General features: G+C 37.8%; 1 protein-coding gene across 1 annotated transcript in view; it reads right to left on the reverse strand.

Moving 5' to 3' along the window:
• SMYD3 (SET and MYND domain containing 3) overlaps positions 1–18,608 on the reverse strand; it is a 385,279-nt gene that overhangs the window by 64,083 nt on the left and 302,588 nt on the right. The window contains exons 8-9 of the mRNA XM_009321269.1: positions 17,028–17,130; positions 8,340–8,450 (exon numbers count right to left, since the gene is read on the reverse strand). Coding sequence (XP_009319544.1) covers positions 8,340–8,450; positions 17,028–17,130 — 214 coding nt within the window. The remainder of the gene's footprint in view (positions 1–8,339; positions 8,451–17,027; positions 17,131–18,608) is intronic.

Below are 18,608 nucleotides of genomic sequence, written 5' to 3' on the forward strand. Positions count from 1 at the left end.
AAAAAGATATGGTGAACTGTCTGTATCCCGGACTCACCTGAACCTCACCCATTGCCTGAAGCACTGACAGAATTGTGGGGTCCCCTTACCCCATAGGGAGTGCTCTGACACCTAGGATAAAATGTTATTCTTGCTCTGATGCAGATATTATTTTGTCCAAAGTGGAAGACCTTCAACAGGAGAGATATTCTGAACCCAGAAAATTGAATCCCAGTCAGTCCAGAAAACTCTGCGGTTTAAAGTTGCGACATCATTTTTTCTGACTGAAATGGGATCTGAACTAAAATCTATCATATTTCAAGTAAATTACCTAATTCATGGGATTTAAAAAGACCAAACATCCTGCAGAGTAGAAGAAAGTGACTGATAAACAGATCAAGAAAAGGCATCCAAAATTAAGATAATTCCCTTAGGTATGACTGATATTAGAAACCACCTTGACAGGCTGAAACACACAAGACCTTATAGCAACCTCAGTGAAAGAGAATTCAGAGATTCAAGATCAGATAAAGCAACGACTGGCTTCAATATATATTTAGAAAAAATTTGTGAACTAGTCTCCCCAGAATCACTGCAGGAAAAGGTGTTTGGAAAATGATTTGTCTGATCTAGACTTATGTTTTAAATTACTGCTGTTTCTCTCAGTATATTCTACCTTCTATATATTTATTTTAGATTGCTAACCCATAGCGAGACTTTCCTTATTTCTCTTTATCATTCAGCAGAGACCAAATAGTGACTGCTATAGGAATGACACCACCTGAAAAAAAGAAATCGTAACAGTAATAACTAGTTCTAACAACAGTCCCAAGGAAGCTGGATGTCCGGAAAGGGGGAACACTGCTAGTGAGGCACTTAAATGTAGCCACTACAGCCTGAAACAGCAATGAGAGCGGACTCCCTTCCCTTGGCAAAAAAGTATTTCTGCCAGAAGATTTACATTTCCTCTTAGATGGCTGGGTCTGAAAGCAATAAGATTCTGCTTCCCTCAGATGAGCAGAAAGCCAGGCTCCTGAGTGAGTGCCACACTCCAACTCCTACGTTGGCTCCAAATATGAACTTGTTGGACCAAATTGATACAGGTTTCCCTAGTAAGGATCCCCCGAACAAGCAAGGAGACCGCATACAGCTCTGAACTCATGTCTGTTTATAAGAACAGTCGTATCCTTTCTGTGACCTTTGACAACCCAAGTGAGCTCCAGCTGACTGCTGCCAAGTCGTGACCAGAACACACTGAGACAGTCCTGAAGCAACTGGGAGAGGTAAGTTGTCATGGAAAAATGATCACTGTCCATTTGTCACTGTCTGTGGGACTGCCCTTTGATGGAAGAAAAATTACAATGTTGAAAGATAGAAGAAGCCTCAGAAGTCATGTAAGAAATGCTAAGGAGCTGAAGAGATGATGCCTTTGTTAATGAACAAGAGAGCCCAGAAATTAGAAGTGGTTGCCTTGTTTTTTAGTGTCATTTTTGGCACTAGGAAAAAAAAAAGCCCTCTGTCCTTGGCTGTTTGGAAATACATCCCAAGAGGGTAAGATCCTCTGAAAGGTAACAGAATAGTGTTTGATTGTTGGATTTCAGGAACTGATCCAGGGTTTATGTTACTACCAAATGTCTTGCTAGAAGGAAGGAGTTGTTAATCAGCCAACCACCTATGGAAAGAATCAGCATTGTGCCCCAGTGGGCTGCTAATTACTGCCACTGGCTTTTGTAAGCACTGGTTATACCAATGTTGGGCTGAAAGGGTAGGTGGGTGAAATATGACTGAGCTTTAACTTGACTTCCTTCTGTAGTTTTCTTCAAAGGCAGTTCTAGTGGCAAAACAGCAAAAAGAAGATGAGGAATGAACGAACGATTTCTAAAATAAACTATTGCAAACTCTATCTTTTGATAGGAAATGGATTAAACCAGCATTTTGCTGGACAAAGTCCTGAATTTTTTTTTTTAAACACACCCTTAGTACCTTAGTACTTAGCAAGTACTTTAGAATCATGACTAGAGATACAGATGCTCCTACTTCATTCTTTGCTTTGATCAAGGGGTTTTATGTTCAGTTAGCTGTATGAACAGACTTGTTTTCAACAATCCTATTTAATCCTTGCTTCCCAGGCTTCATCTTTTGAATTAATTTGGAGATCTCATCTTTCATATTGTACTTGGAAAACTTAGTGAGAATGTAAATGCCTGAAAATAAATAAATATTGGGAAAACTGGGACACAAACTTCTGGAACTTGACAATTCAGCAATTTAAAAAGGCACTTCTTAACATATAAGTTTGTATTTCCTGTGTCCTAAATATATGATCCCTGAGGGAGGGGTGATATTTTTGTACTAACACCAGTACAGTGATCTTACATGAAACCTTTACACGCTAATTCAAAACAACAGTCAATAATAATATTTTTTCATGTAACAATGCCTCTGTGATTTAAGCACATGCTCTTCAATAGTATTGCTGACACCAAACATGAAGATCAAAGGTGAAAACGGTGTTTAAATTCTATCCTTGGCCATATTCAAGCATCTCTCAGAAACCTCGGTGAGGCAAATCAACCATGGACATATGCTATAGCAACAAATTTGATCAAGGTCCGTAGAGGACCATTTACATTTGATGAAATTCTTAAACTACAGTTGTGTTGTTTGCTAGGATAGGAAAAGAATGTCAAAACTTCTAGTCGGTTCAGGAACTTATTCAGGTTTTTTTTTTATAAAAGAGCTGGTGCGTGTATGGAACTGCAATACCACCTAAAGAATTGCAGGTGACATTTTTATGTAGATGTAGATGTTGATAGCTTGGCTGCTGTTCAGGTGACCTAATTTTGAGAGTCCTTGAGTTGGAAACTGGACTTGTGATGTTCTATACCAAAACTCAGGATGCAATATAAGTAAGTACTAAGCAAAGCAAGAAACTGATTAAAGGAATAACGTACTTACTGGCATTATGTTATTATTAGCCTTGGCAACTATCAAATACTGGCCAAATATAAAAATGATTCAGATTCAAACCCATTGCTTTTGACCTTGTAATATATAAAGGCCTTCCAAAAACGAAGCTAGACTAAAATATTAAATCCTGGCTCCAAAGGAGAAAGACGACTCATAACAAAGTGATTCTATAAGCACAAATCTCCCTGAAATCCTTGGCTGAAAATGTAGAACATGAACAATACTCTGGCTCATGACTGTGGAAAAAACTGTTCTCCATTTAAAATGTTTGTTATCAATGTAATCCCATCTTTAATTATAATTAATGTAAGGGGCTTTTACGTACTGGAATGGTAATATGTTGCCAAGAGTTCAGCTTTTAGGAAGGCACACATTTCCGAATTACAGTGGAGATTGATCTTTAAAATGGAGAAAAAAATAATGTATAAAGCTGTCAGAGATACAATGAACCAAAGACACTACAATAGCAATAACTTAAAGTACTGACTTTAAGGAAACATAGAAAACATTCTATGAGTGACTTATAGAAAGACATGTTTTTTTCCGCTCTTTTAGTTACTGATTTTTTTTTTCAACTTGGGCCAAAATCAATTAAAAATATTGTTTAGATTTATATCTAGTGCCATTTAATTTGGCAATAACTGTACTGCCAAAAAGTTTACCTTAATCTTTTCTTAACCAGTTTTCACTGATATGTTAGCACTTGCTACTCTTCCCTTGTCAAACCAGCAGCCAGGCTGCTTGACCAGTTGCTAAGAGACTGGCCAGCATTATGGTATGACCTCTTAGAATCAAAACGCAGCTGACATTGCGGCCCAGGCACCAAAAATTATTCGAGATCCACAGGTCCAGCTAGTTGCCACTGTTTGCCTGCATATTTTCTCATCCTTGATGGCAGCTATGCACCTGTATTATTCCATGGCTGTGCTCACAGTTGGAGAGGCAGATAAAAAACTACTACTGTATAGCAAGCAGAGACTCACTTTGAAGTCCTTTCATCAGCAGTGACCAGTGAGGAACATTTGCTCTCATGATATGCAATGCAATTGTGACTGCACAGCCACGGACTTCTCCATTTGGTCTAGAGCTGTCTCTGCTCACACTGAGTGTGCCAGTGTGCATTGGTTGAAGTTGATGCTCAGCTTGTGTTTGGGTGGCAGCCTGTTTCAGTATACTTGAAAATGCAGCCTTTGCCATATTAGTCTCAGATCTAGACAATTGTGCAAGTGAACTGTGTATACTTAGGCAGTGGTTAGAGAAGATTCGTATGCTGTATGAAGTTGCCATATCTAGCTAAAAAGACCAAATGACTGTGAATTTTAAAGTCATTGCTGGTGTCAGAGTGAATTTTGCTGTTTTATACAGCTGTGACATGAAATATTACAGTAAATGAGAAATAAAGAATATTTCTTCATAGATAAGTTGCCTCTTAAATCATAGTTCATCAGAGACCTGAAATATTAGAAAAAGCCCTTGCAGAATCATGTAACCTAGAATGGCAAAAGAGCACTTTGACACACTACTCTTGTCTGTATGCATAGCTAATCTGTGTGATTGTAGTATGATGTAACCACTATACGAGTTTAATCAATTTTAGCACAAATAACAGTGAAGAAGCAGTGACACTGGCTGTAAGATATATTTGTCTACAGCAGCAGCCAGAGACAAATGCTTGAAGTGATCTGCATAAACAAGTTTTACCGACAATCTGGATGTTAGCGTGCTGAAACCTACATGGTTGCAACTGCACTCTGCTATCCGTGTCAGCTAGCACAGAAACGTAATCATGTGATTCTTGATTTTGTGTTTATATATACTTCATGGAGCAGGATAATTTATCTCACCCAACTTTCTCTGTCTAAAGTGTGGCTATTTACTTGAAGGCATTCCTTTAAGCTCTTACATCCATTCCAGTTTTCATAGATTTCTACTGCAAGACAGTATGAATGAGCTGCTTGTCTTTTCTTTGGGTATAGAGGAAGGCTAAAAACTGGTTTTGATTAGATGCCTAAGTAAAGTTAGGAGAAATTAGTAGCATTTTGTAGGCTAAATCTGTTATTTGCTCATATAGATGTCTTTTTTTTTTTTTTTTTTTTTTTTTTACACAACCTTAAGATACCACATGGCAAGCATACAACTAAACTTCAAGCCATTCCACTTCAAGGAATTATTCCCATTAAAACAAATCCAGCACTTAAATCTAAAAGACCTTAGAAAATGCAGCATCTTTCTTTATTATCCTTTGGACATCAGAATACTCAGCAGAAGTATGAATTGCCACCTTCATGCTGCATTTGGGGAAACTGAGCAAAACAGAGCTTCACAGAACATTCACCAAAATGGTCTCCGATTTAGACAGACTGATCGGGTTTCTAGTCAAAAACCTGTTCAGATCCAATTGAAACGGTTGCTTTTCACTAATTATGAAAAATAAGGACAGGGTCTTAGAAAACACAAAGGTTGCTTTTGAATGAAAATGAATTACCCAAGGTCACTTACGAAGTCAGTAACTGACTTGAGAACAGAAATTTGATACCATCTTCCTTCTTCACTTGGGCATATAAGACTAAATGAACAAGCTTTTAGAAAATATAGTAGGAGACATAAATTTCATTGATAAGAAACTTGCAAAGTATTTTTACAAATATGAATAAATAAGCATACATGTAACTAAGTACTAATACATATAAGGTTTATATGCCCTTCATATAAACTTTAATGTATATTTCCCACAGGATTCTCAGAATCGCTTTTAAAACATTGCAAAAGACGTAGAATAAAAGCTACAATGGAAGTGATTCATGTTATAGTTTTACTGTAAATTGATGTGTGCATCTCAGGAGTGATTCCTCTGCTTTCACTGGTCCCTAGTATGTGCTCAGCAGCTGGCACACACTCAGCAAGACTGAAATTTGGGAGTAACAAGAAGCTACGATCTCTGTAAGTGTTAGAAAAAGGATTCTAGCTTTTTTTATGAGATGACTACAACTGAAAAAATCCCCAACACCCAATAACTTACTTGAAGGCATAAAGCATTTCTTAGACAAACTGGAATTTGCATTTTTACCTATAACAAAGATTTAATGAGATGGATTGCTGTTGACTAAGCCATCGTATTTGCAAAGCAATGTTGTAATATGGGAATTTACTGTTAGCTGATTGTATTTATTGAATCACAATGTCGAATTTGCGACCCTTGATGACCCAAAGTTGCAGCCATTGCCTATTCTGTTGACAAAGACTTTGCCTTTTAAAAATTTTGCAAGATGTCTTGGAAATTTGTCCCAGTATCAAGGGTATTTCAGCAGGGGTATTATTGAATAATTTTGCCAACTGATGACTTTTAAGCATCTAAATCCAGCCATTCTGTAATTTAAAAAACCAGAATTTCCGAAAATATTATCTCCCACTGTAGCTGCCGTGTTACATGCCTCTCACCTTACCAACAGTGACTGAGATCAATGGAAAATAAAAAATATCTATGTTTCCAAGTTAGTCACGTAAACAGTTGTATTTATAAAATCTCTGTTACAGAGAAATGAAATGCAGTACTATGAGGACTGCTACAAATTATATCTAATCATCCTAGACTGAAGCTGAGGATAAAGATGTCTTCTTCATAGACATCAACAGATAAAGTTGACATGAGGTTCCTAGCCCTTCACAGACCTCTTTACATGGTAACAATGAGGAAACTACAGAATTTCAGAATGCAGTCACAAAGAGCTTTCTAGACGTTTTGCAGTATCATCCCCATAGGGAACTTTGCCAATGGGCAAAAAAAATCTATAGAATATGAGCTCAAACAACAGTTAAAAATTTCAAAGAGGAAAAATCATTAATTAATTTTAACCTATGTATGACGCTATTGTTTTCATCAATATATGGACATATAATTTCACTACCATATTTTTTGATATTGTTTGTTGACTCTTACAGTGAAGTATACTCCAGCCTGTGGATCTTGTTTCTTAAAACATTCCACAAGCTGAATGGTCTTTACACCGCTTGTCTACTCTTTCACAAACTGTTAAGCGATCCTTAAAGACTCTTTAGCCTGCTTATTTTTCTTAATTGTCACTGCATCTGTGGGGATGCCATTCCCCAAAACTAATCTAAGATGTCATGGCACTTCAGTGAGCATCCTTAGAAGAAAGACAAAAAGAGGTCTTCACTTCCCTTCACTGCCTCCGAGTAGCACTGCAGCAATCTTTATCAGGCACAGAATGCCAACAACTTTTGCACATGGACAGGAAGTAATTTAGCATTATGTCATAAGCCTGAAACTCTTCTGTGTTCTCTTTTTTGAACTGCTTACTGATGAATCAAAGGATACATTATATATTCAATGGGTGTACTTCGGCTTGAACAAAACTACACACACACACCTGTCCTACCAACAGAGTTTAAACTTTGTTTTTTTGTTTTTTTTTTCTTTTTTCCTGTACAGCAATTATTTCATTAATCATATCACGCTCCTTGGAATCACATTTTCATCAATACCTTTCTTACCATTTCTAATCTACTGGGAGCACATTTAGCTATGGCACTTGACTTGCCCAAATTAGGCATTTGTGAAAATAAGAATAAGCGTACATATAACTAGAGAGACAAAGTGCACAAACTGCTATGAAGCCAGCCTCATTTTGCATATTCCATTTGATCTCTCATCAGGCTTGAAGCCAAAATTATTCTGTCCAGGCTATATAAATATGAAGCAACCCAGAATATAATTAAGCCAGGCTAGACTGAAACCTAGTAAAAGGTCACGCTGAGCAAAATTTTGTCTAGTACAACTACTGACCTGCTACTCCAAGAACTTGTGAAAGAGAGCATAAAAACTACAAACAGTCATCCAAGGAGGTTCACCACTCTCTCTAACAACTGCTGAATATGTCTGGTAGTTCTTGAAAATTATTGATGCAGGTGTTTGTCAGAATTAATGTAACATTATTATGAGAATGAGCACAGCCTTCCTGTAGCATCAGATAACTGGCTTCAGTTAAAGTTCCAAGATTATTCTTTTGAATAGAAAAAAAAAATCCCTTCCTTTCAGCTTGAAGTCATGTTAACTGTCATGTTCAGAGGTCCTTGAATCTCAAAATGATCTGAACCACATCTTGGAACTGAAAGTGGTTCCTAGCTTTATGAACAATGCACGTTTTAGCAAGAAATTCTTCTTATCATGTTGTCAACATTTCCTGCTTTTCTTTCCTTCATGGTTGTCTTTCATAGCAACATAAACAGCACTGAGGGCAGAGGTCATTTTCTTCTCTATTCTGGCCATTCGATTAGTAGCAAAAGGTAAGCATTACATAAAGAAAGGGAAGCTGCTGACAGGCCTTGGAAAATTCTGTTTCATTGGCAAGGAATTTCTTCACTCAACCTACCTTTTCTTGATTCTGGCAGAGAAGACAGTCACATTCAAAGCAATACTGGCGCATCAGTTGCTTTTGGCGTTCACTGGTGGGCATCAGTGATTCAATATAGCTGATGGTGAGCTGTGTGCAGTACATATAAAACCAGAGTTAGTATACTTTACAAAAATTCCATCTTTGGTGTATGTATAGCTAAGGTAACATTTTTGGATACAACATTTTTCCAGCATAAAATAAAATTTTATCTTAATAGATTATTTCCTAGAAGAAGTTGACTACTTTAAAAAGGGCGAAAAAAAAGACCAAAAATAATTTCCATGGAGGAACACTTTTTCACATTTCCAGACCCATATTGTTTGAAATTACTAATCCCCAAGAAGTTATCACTATTTCAACTTTTCAGAGAAACTAGAGAGAGAAGCAGCTCAGTATCTGAATTCCCTGTGCATGAAATCTCATTCTCTGTCTAGCTCCAAAGCTTAAATGTGTATTTAGCACTGGTGTTATACAACATCCAACTATCTCAAAAAATATTGTCTCAGGGAAGCCCCTACTTTCTTGCAAATATATATTTGACCCTAAGGAAAGCTCCTCTTATGTCATACCCATCTTCAGTATGTCTGTGATGTTTCCTTTGTGACCAAGGAAGCACAAAAGCATTGCAGTCAAAGTTGTTGAAACTATTGACAAGAAAATTTATCAAAATGATAAAAGAAAATGCTTACATTTGTGCCATTTTCAACTCCTCATGCTCTACAGAGTGAATTCCAATGAACTACAGAGAATTCTGTAGTTTGTTCATTTTTATGCCTGCCAGAAGGAATTTTACAGGGCTAACCATTTGTAGAGTTCTTCAAATGTCTGAAGTGCTGCACAGGCACAGATTAATTATAAGGAAAAGAATATAACAAAATAACAGCCCAGCTCAGACCAGTATTCAGTTATACATGCTATTGAGTGATTACACTATATGCCCAACCCACTTTGAAATACTCCAGAGAGGTCAGAGCTAAAAAAATCAGGTCACATCATTTCATCTTGAGCCTAGACACTTCAACTAATTGGGAGAACTTTCACATGGTTCTCAGTTAAATCATGAGAGTCCACTCAAAGAAATTACAGGAAAACCTGACCAATTTGTAGTAATGACTATGAAATCCATTGTGAGAACCTGCATTTTGCAAATTAGTGAGCATTCTAATTAAATGAGCAATTAACAAGCAACTAAAAAAATGCCTGCATTTTTTTCATTTATTATTACAGTGTAATTTGATTACATATTGAAGGAGGACTGTATTAAAAGAAGACTACTGAGATGGCAAAGCAAAGCATTTAAAATGATCATAAGCAGAAAGCCCGTGGGGAAAAAAAAAGTATCATAATTGAAGATTAATAGTATAATTAATGAAAGAGACAAATTAAAGTTCCACAGATAGTCAAAAGTTAGAAAGTGTGAGAACTTTGTTAGGTTTTGTATTCCATATAATGTTGTTCTGTCCCAGCTTGTGCGTGTCTGAGCCGAGAGATTAGTTTCACCACTGTTGGTTTACAGCAGAACAGTCTGTACTAATCATTTACACAGGAGCTGTAGGCTTCCCTCTGAGCTTTCTGCAGTGAATGGATGGAAGTTGTTTTGCCTATTTCTTTTCCACTCTCTTCTTCCAAGGTTGGTCTCTTCTGCTCCATTCTCTCCAATCTGTCCCTCTTCTCATTCTCTCTTTTCTCTGCCCCTGGACATGAGTATCATTTTCTGGTCTTATTCTCCACACTCGGTGGAGAATCTAAACCTGATTTCCAGCCCTCAATTCTAGCTCCTTACATAGCCATTCTTGATACAATGAGCCGATTTGTCATCCTGACAGTCCCAGATCTGCCCTTCTGCCTCCCCTGCATGCCTCATCTTACACCTTTTTCCCATATTTGATCACTAGCACTCTTACTGTCCCAGGTTAACAGTCCTTGTTGCCCTACTCTAGTTTCTCAATCATCTTCAGTGGCCCCACCAACTTTGTCCTCGTTTCTTTCCCCAGCTGGTCCTACTCTGCAACCTCCCTGGCGTGGTAAGAAAGATCTGTCTCCCTTCCTTCCCACAAAGCAGTTTCCAGTCAAGTTGTAGTCCTAACCTCATCCTTCAGCCATTCCAAGCCCAATTTCCCTCTCCCATCACAGGCCTCTGATCTTCATTTCTCCTTGCAACTTGCAAGGGATTTCTGTCAAAATCATTCCACACACTGGCTTGTTCCCTGTCTCTTATCCTCTCCATAAACGTCACTGGTTCTGACCCATGTCCTACTGGGCTTTAGGTTCAGGTGGCATCCAGCAGTAAAAGGGATTTAATCAAGTTCAGGCACAGTGCAAGACAGTAGGAATCTTCTGGGAAAACAAATCATTCATGTGAGATTAGTCTAGTCTTTGCCAAAATACTTAAGACAACAGTTTAAACCTCATCATTACTATTGAACCCATCATTAGGCAGGGTTCAGTTCTGATACTGCAAAACAAACACACAGCCAACACCGAACATGCTTTATCTGTCTTCAGCCTACGGGCTTCATCCCTTTCTCTCTTTTCATTTTTGGCCTTTTTTTTTTTCATTCATGTTGCAGAAACCTTGGAAGTAGGAACAAGTTTGAAACCAGTAATTTCTTTTTCAGAGGTCACCAAACAGTTTTGGATATGAACAGTCACGTAACAACCTGCTCTGGATTAGAGCATGTGACTGGGCAGAAGGACGAGGACAAGAGGCTTCGACACATTGATACCCCCTTTTAGCATTTTAACAACTTAGGGTTTCTCTTGCTGTCAGAGGACCATGTCCAAATTCCCAGTCCTGCCAACAGAAATCTGGAAGTGAAAAAATGTTTTTAGCTGGCAGACTGAGTGGGAAAATGTAATTAGGATATTTAGAAACATGATCAACCCAACGGTGACTAAGTCTATACTAATCATTTAATCGTTTAAACATAAAAATTCTGTATTCAAGTCTCTCTCCTACACTTGTTTTAATTTTGGATCCCTTCATTAGACGCAAGGCTCATTTAACTTGTACATATTTAGGAAATATGCCCATTTATCAAAGGTTGTCTTAATGGTATTTGCATGTGGGATGTATGGTATTAATTAAAACATTATTTCAGCTGACCAAAGCTTGCCTCTTTATTGCATCGCTTATAAAGAATGCAGTAAATCTTTTCCCCCTGAACTGGAGAATATATATTAAATAACATTTATGAAGGCAGGGAATTATTTAACAGCCGTGAGACTTATTAGTTCTCAAGGCTTTCTCCGTAGAAATGCAGCACTGTCTGAGCCCTGCTTCTCACTCTGACACAGAAATTCTTTAACCATAGGTATGGTGGTTAGTTTCTCATGTTCCTCATCTGCCAAATGAGGTGGACACAATTTTCCAGTACTGCCATGCTGCACTGGACTTAATTTATGTTTTTTGTAACAGACTATAAGCTACAAAATTTCTAGACAGAGGATTCTGTAGAAATTTAAAATCAACTATTTTAATGCAAACAGCAGGGAAAAAACATGAGTCTTCTTGTTTTTGCAATCATGGGTCTCAGGGTCTTAGGGAGGGCTGTGTACAAAAATCTGTTCCTGAGACAAGAGTTACATAAGTGATGAACAGTCTGTGCTCTTTCTGTTTTGGCATATATGACCAAAATGCCTTCTAACTCAAGGCAAAATTTGGTTTTAAAAAATGTAATGTGACAAAATGCAATGTGTCAAACATACACAGATATAAAACTTCTCCTCATAGAATTATAATAACAGAAATATTACATATCTTGGTTGAAATCTATCATGAAGATAGACTTAATTGCTGGTAATCTGAAATTATGATTTGTATTTAGTATTAATTTTAAAAATTAGTTGCTCTGTAAGAATATGTTCTGTTATGTGACTTTCTGCAGAAAGATACAAATTTGCTCTAACTGAACTCTGAAGCTGATGAGAAGCCATGCACACATTTTGGAGCAGAACTGGACCTCAGCTAATATATCCTGTCTCTCAGCCGGACTAATTGATTTCATCTATGCACTGAACTAACCATAGCTATACAACTTCTGATTGGAGAATAGGCAGAATGAACTCATGTCTGCCTGCAAAACACCAGGTAGACATAGTAATTAACAAAAAGTCAGTTGAAATTATAGCACACATCTTGATGCTGTTTAAAGTGATTACTTAAGGGTAGGGAAATGATGAAGACCCTTTCAGAGCTGGCTGCTTGTCTTTTTCAGAAAGTAAATTAGTTGATAGGCTACCTTATCACTGAAGTAGCCCTGGGGAGCTCTAGGTGAATAATTGTTGCTTTCTTAAAATCCTTCCCCATATCTTACCTTTCTTTGCAATACTTAAATTTCATTGTTGCAAAGAAGAAAGTGCAAGAAAAGGAAATCTTTGTATACTGTCAAAGTAACGTCACCTAAAGTTACAAAAGCTGTGATAGTCAGCACTTTGACTAACATTATCTTGAGGAGCAAAAAGCTGTCATAATTAGTTTTGAGTTGCTGGAAGCAAGTTTCAGAAAGTCCTGTAGTCTTTTAAGTAGCAACATATAGAATAAAATCCCCACAAAAATCTATAATTTCTTTCTTCCTGCTATTAGATTCAATTATGCTCAAAAACCTGGTATAGAGTCTACAGAGTGTTAGGAGACACTTTCTAGCCACTTTGACCCCCAATCTATGCATGGAGATCAACAGTTGCTCCCAAGCCTTGTCCTCCTTTCACTTCTTTTGTCCTCTCCTCTACTCCCTATCTGTTTCATTCCCTTTATCCCAATTGCAGGACAGAAAACACTTAAATTTAGTGGTGAACATTACCAGCTGGTCAAGCACTAGAATTTGGGGTATTAATGTAGACCCATACTGCCTTATATGAATTATAACAGAGTCAGAGCAAGGATGGGGAAGGAAAAAAAAAAGCAGCAAAGCTACCAAGCTTAAAGGAAGTTTCCTATCAGAGCCAAATTTTCACTTTAAAAATTCTACATTTAATGAGGATTATACATGTCATTTAAACAGACAAGTAAGATATATAATGATAGAAATAGAAAGCTGTTATTCTGAACATCAACTAAAGCATTCATTGGCAAAAGCCAATGGGAACGTAGTGTGTTTTTGTTTAAAATGGTAACTTTCTGCCCTCAAAGAGCATGGAATTCCATAGAACCACATTAGTATAAAACCCAAATAAAACACCTAAAAATAACTCTGAACTTTTGGTTCCTGAAGCAAGATTTAAGGACCAGACACTTCTCCATCTTGCCAACTCTCAGTATTCCTGCAATACACTTTGTTTTCTTAAAGCTTCAACTTGGGTAAACCATGCAGTTATACATGAATCCCTTCTTTCAATGCCTACAAAAAAGTAACATTCATGACTCATGATTTCTTAGTGCTTCAGGACTGGCAACACTGTCTTTGCCACAAAAAAGGCCCAGATAGCTAGAATTTTGCGTATGATTTTAGGAGTGATTAGTTTTCCAAATATACAGCACCATCAAATTTAGCACTTTCATTCTATAAGGATTCAGGCAAACATTTTCTGGCTCAGGAGTCCTAATTTTCTACTGCCCAAGATACATTTTGGCCTTAGGATTTGAACAAATTTCAAAGCCCAAACCAAAATTCAATTAAGAACCACTAAGTGCCACATGCCTTCCTGTCAAAAACATGCAAAGCCAACAAAATCTGCCTAGACATGAGCCTAAAACTGTACTGAAACAAATTCCATCAGGACATAAAAACTTTCTGAGGTTCCCATAACCTTGCATGCTTTTTATCACTGACTTGATACATATAATTACCATGTATAGCATGAGCACTCTAAAGTGTGGTTGGGGCATAAATGTTATTCCTGAATAAATCTGCATCACACTGCATCAGCTACATCCAATGTAATAATACCTCTTCTGGTTTACAACCAAAATCAGGTCCACTGGTGCCTCCCTCTTTATATAATTGTGAGATGACCACAATGGCCAGTCACGTCAACCCCCTGTGTCTCTGTTTTCCCTGTGATTATAGGTGGTCAACAACTCCTTAACATGAGTAAGTTGTTGTAGTGTCCTCTGACAGAAAGCACTACAAATGTGCAAAAATATTTTTACTTCTCACTGGCCTACTGAACACATCATATTGCAGTGGTTGATACTTTCCTGGCAAGGGTCCAGAAGCCCTATCAAGTTTGCTCCTGTATGGATAGTAAAGCCATAGTCCTCTTCTACTGATCTGAGCTTGACTTGCTACTTAGCTTCTCATTTCTAATAAATCTTAGTGCTTATTTACTTTCTATTAATTATTACATAGGGGATCTCATTTTGTCTAAATATAGTGTAAGTTTGAGCAGGACAAGGCAAGTTTTCTACTGCTTATAATTATTTAAGTTTTCTTGTTGCCTCATGACTCGAAACAATGTTCATCTTACCACCTCAGAGCACTCGATTTATTCAGAAAACCCAATCAGATTCCTCCCTAACATGTATTTTCTCTCCAATTAGCTCAGATCATGACCTCAGTAATGTAAGTAAAAACTCAGCTCATAACAGGTAATGTAGTTTCATGTACATAGGTGTGTAAATTCAATACATGGCTATTAAGAAAATTGAGCTCACCCTGCTGCAGGCAAGCAGTAAGGCAGTACGGAAAGACGTTGTACCAAAGCTACCACACAGAACACAAAATGAAAAGCGAAAGCAGTTGTGTAAGAGGAAAAGTAATTGGGTGTTGAAAATAATATTAAACTGCTGACTTGTACTTACCCTCATAATAATTTTCTTTTCCTTCCTCTTCCCATAACAGATCTAAACTAATATTCACTTTGTATCTTTACATTCTCACTTATGCCCATTTTCTTCCTTAAACACATCCTTATTCAAAGAAGCATGTACCTCAGACTGAGACTTTTATTTCCAGGTAAGTCAAGAGGGCACCTGTTTTAACAGAGTGTATATATATGTATATATATATAAAATCTTACATGTTCCTTAAGGCAGGTTTTCCTTTCAGTACCAAAACCAGAAGCAATAGTCACAACAAAGACACCAGAACCTGAGCTCTTTGGAAAATTCTGACTTTATTTTACTGCCTCATTGGAGGCAAAGCTTTTTAGAAAATATAATATGCCCACATAAGGTGCAGTCATTTTAAAGCCTGTATTCACACAACTGCCAAAGTCACTGCAAACAAACTGGTCCTAGCTGCCCTGCTTTATAACTTATATTTATTTCCTGATTGCCTTACAAATGACTTGTAACTTACACCATATCTGTTTCACCACTGATTTTAACCTAGAGACTTCTGTGGGTTACAGACCACTAACACTAAGTCTAAAATTTGGGCCATAGCTTCACAGCTGTAGCACAGTCTGCACTGTGGTCGTACCTGCAAGGGAATTCTACTTCACTTCTCACTCCAGAACCACCCAGGATCACCTGGGGGCCTCTCCCACTCTGTAAAAGATGCTTGTTACAAAGAATTGCTTTATGAAATTTACCTAGAAAAATATATCCACGTACAGAAAAATAAGATAGCTTCAGAATTTAGAACTCTAATAATTAACCCAAATGCATCCTGGGAAAACATTAAAATCTACTGTATTTTTAAATAAACAACCCATCTTGGTGAATTGGGAAGCCAAGAGGAAAGTTATGGTATACAGATAAAATGCAAGAAAAGTGTCTATAATTTGGCTTGAACAAGAATGCCAGACCAAAAGATGTCTACACTTAATAGCTCTGCAAAAGTATATTGTATCCTAAAAGATTTCTCTTGGCAAAAAGGTAAGTATGCAAAAGCATTTCTATTGGTTCTCCACAATATTTTGCCTAAAAAAATATTTTACCATTTATTAATTTTGATGGCCTACTATCTTAGAGAAAGGCTACATTAAAAGAGAAAACACTTCATAGGGAAGAAAAGACATACTACTTCTAAATTAGAATACATATGCCCTTGATCTTCCCAGAGTTTGAAGCACAGGCGTGAACCGTATTTATACTAGGTCATGATTTTGAAATGACCAACAGCTAGGACCGCATAGGTCATTGGTGCATGTAAAGTTACATATATACACACGTATTTGCAGGCCTTACTAAGCAAATTCAGTATTGCATTGCTGCAAAAGACATTTACTTTGAAATGCTTATCTAGCCACGAATGATTATTTTCAAAGTAAACCAAAGTTGAGAATACCTTAGATCAAATCAGAAATCTCTGGAAAGGGATATTTTGAAGTCTTTTCTAGTGAAATGGCCAAGAAAACAAACCTTGTCTTGCCACTTTCACTGTCAATGAAAGGTTTACTGCAACAGTATGGTTGCAGTCTGACAAATGCTTATCGTTGCAATGACTTAGCGAACACTGCATTCCACCCAGAAATATTGTAAGTGTTTCCATCAGGGTAAAGATGTTCAAATACAAACAAAATGAAGTGCCTAGAGGAGGAAAGGAGGAACAAGAATTTGTCAAGACTGCTAGTGATTTATGAGAAGTAATGATTATGGGGCCCAGGCAGTGAGAAGAGATGATTCTATTTATCATTTTCCTCCTGATAGCTATGTGCTAGAAAGTGGCATCAATATATCATCAAAATATTAAGCTGGTGGCCCTGCAGTCTGGAATTTATTTAGGGAGTTGTCATTGTTGCAGGTGTCTGGGATGGAAAGGAGGACAAGTTAATTACCTCTTCACCAATCTGGATCTCTCGGACAGAGCGAAGTAAAAGCTGGTATCCTTCAAAAACGATCACGCAGTTTGGGTCACAGCTGTGGTTCAGTAAAGACATGCTGTGAGGGGTGGTAGAGGGGGAAAAAGAAAGAAAGAACTTTACAGAGGAGCCTCCACTGTCATTCCCCTTTAATCATTTAAAAGTAGCTAACATGATTATATCTGAAGTATCAAGCAATTAAGTTACAAAACAAATAAAATGCCTGGTAAATCAGCTGCTCTTGGTTAGGGGAGGAAAATTAATGCTTAGAAGATTTATTATATTCATTGCTAATAGGAGCCATGCCTGGATCTCTTCACGTGTTTCTGCCTTCTGTGTACTCAGGGCAGGAGGGAGGCTATGGCCTCCCAGTGACTCTCCGAGAGGCCTGACGCAGGGGAGAGGGCAAAGCAGGCAAGCGGGGAACAAGGCAACCTGGACAGTTCAGAGCAAAAGGTTAGTACCTTGGGACTGTGTTTTATTTCTGCTGCTTCTGCTCAGTTTCAGGGCACTAACCTTATCAGTTACCCTGACCGTCAGTGGAACCGCAGCTTGAAGGGGCCAGCAGTCAACCTGTATTTCATATCAGGTAGAAAATGGAGTATACTATGTCCCAAAACCAAAGTACTTTGTGTATAGAGTTGGAAGAAGAGATACAGCCATTGCCTCTGCTTTATGCATATTTTGGTTCAGCCTCTGTTCTTGTGGCATGTGACAGCTGAAGCAGCACAGCTCATTGGGGAGCTGCTGCGACCCCCAAGAGACACACACACTGGTGGATCTTCTGACACAGATATGCCCTTCCCTCTTTTTTGAAGGAGACTGTTAAGAACAGCATCAACAACATCCACTATATACTTCTGAGTCCCATGTGTCATTAGCTGAGAAACAACTGACTCTGCCAGGCCAACATCAGTCCCATAGCAGATGTGGGGCTGATGGTTCTTCCTCTATAGGAATGACCCATTGAAAGAACAATTCTGGCATGATTCAGCAACTCAAAATCCCAACTGTTGTTGGCAAAATAGAGGATGTTGCCGAGGGTCAGAGCCCTGCACCAAACCATGTTTATTCACTTCTTGACTCTTAAAGGAGCTATCGACAGGAGCCTGACTCTTTTTATATCCCTTCTGGCCTAATAAAATATCTGTGGTTATTTTATTTATCATGTGGATTCTCCCCATGAACCCAGTAATGTACACTGGGAGACAGTATACATTTCACTTATTGTGAGATCACTGGGCATACTCCCAAAGCTGCTGGCAAAGTGATGCAGAGAAGGACCACAGGATTTTATCTATTTTAAAATATATTTGGATGCTGAAGCTATCAAGCCATGCAACAATATACAACCTCTTAGTGAGACAAAACAAAGCACTTTTAATCAAATTTCATCTCATGGAAACACTAGTGGGTTTGATGACAATTTCATCTGGAAGCATATGAATTCATCTGGAAGGGCATTTGCCTAGGATTTGGGGACCACAGGTTTAAGTTCACAATTTTCCCAGCTCAGAGTGATTTGCTTCAACAAAACTCAAACTGCTCTGAACTGAC

Source organism: Pygoscelis adeliae, unplaced genomic scaffold, assembly GCF_000699105.1.
Source record: "Pygoscelis adeliae isolate BGI_AS28 unplaced genomic scaffold, ASM69910v1 Scaffold463, whole genome shotgun sequence".
Classification (NCBI taxonomy): domain Eukaryota; kingdom Metazoa; phylum Chordata; class Aves; order Sphenisciformes; family Spheniscidae; genus Pygoscelis; species Pygoscelis adeliae.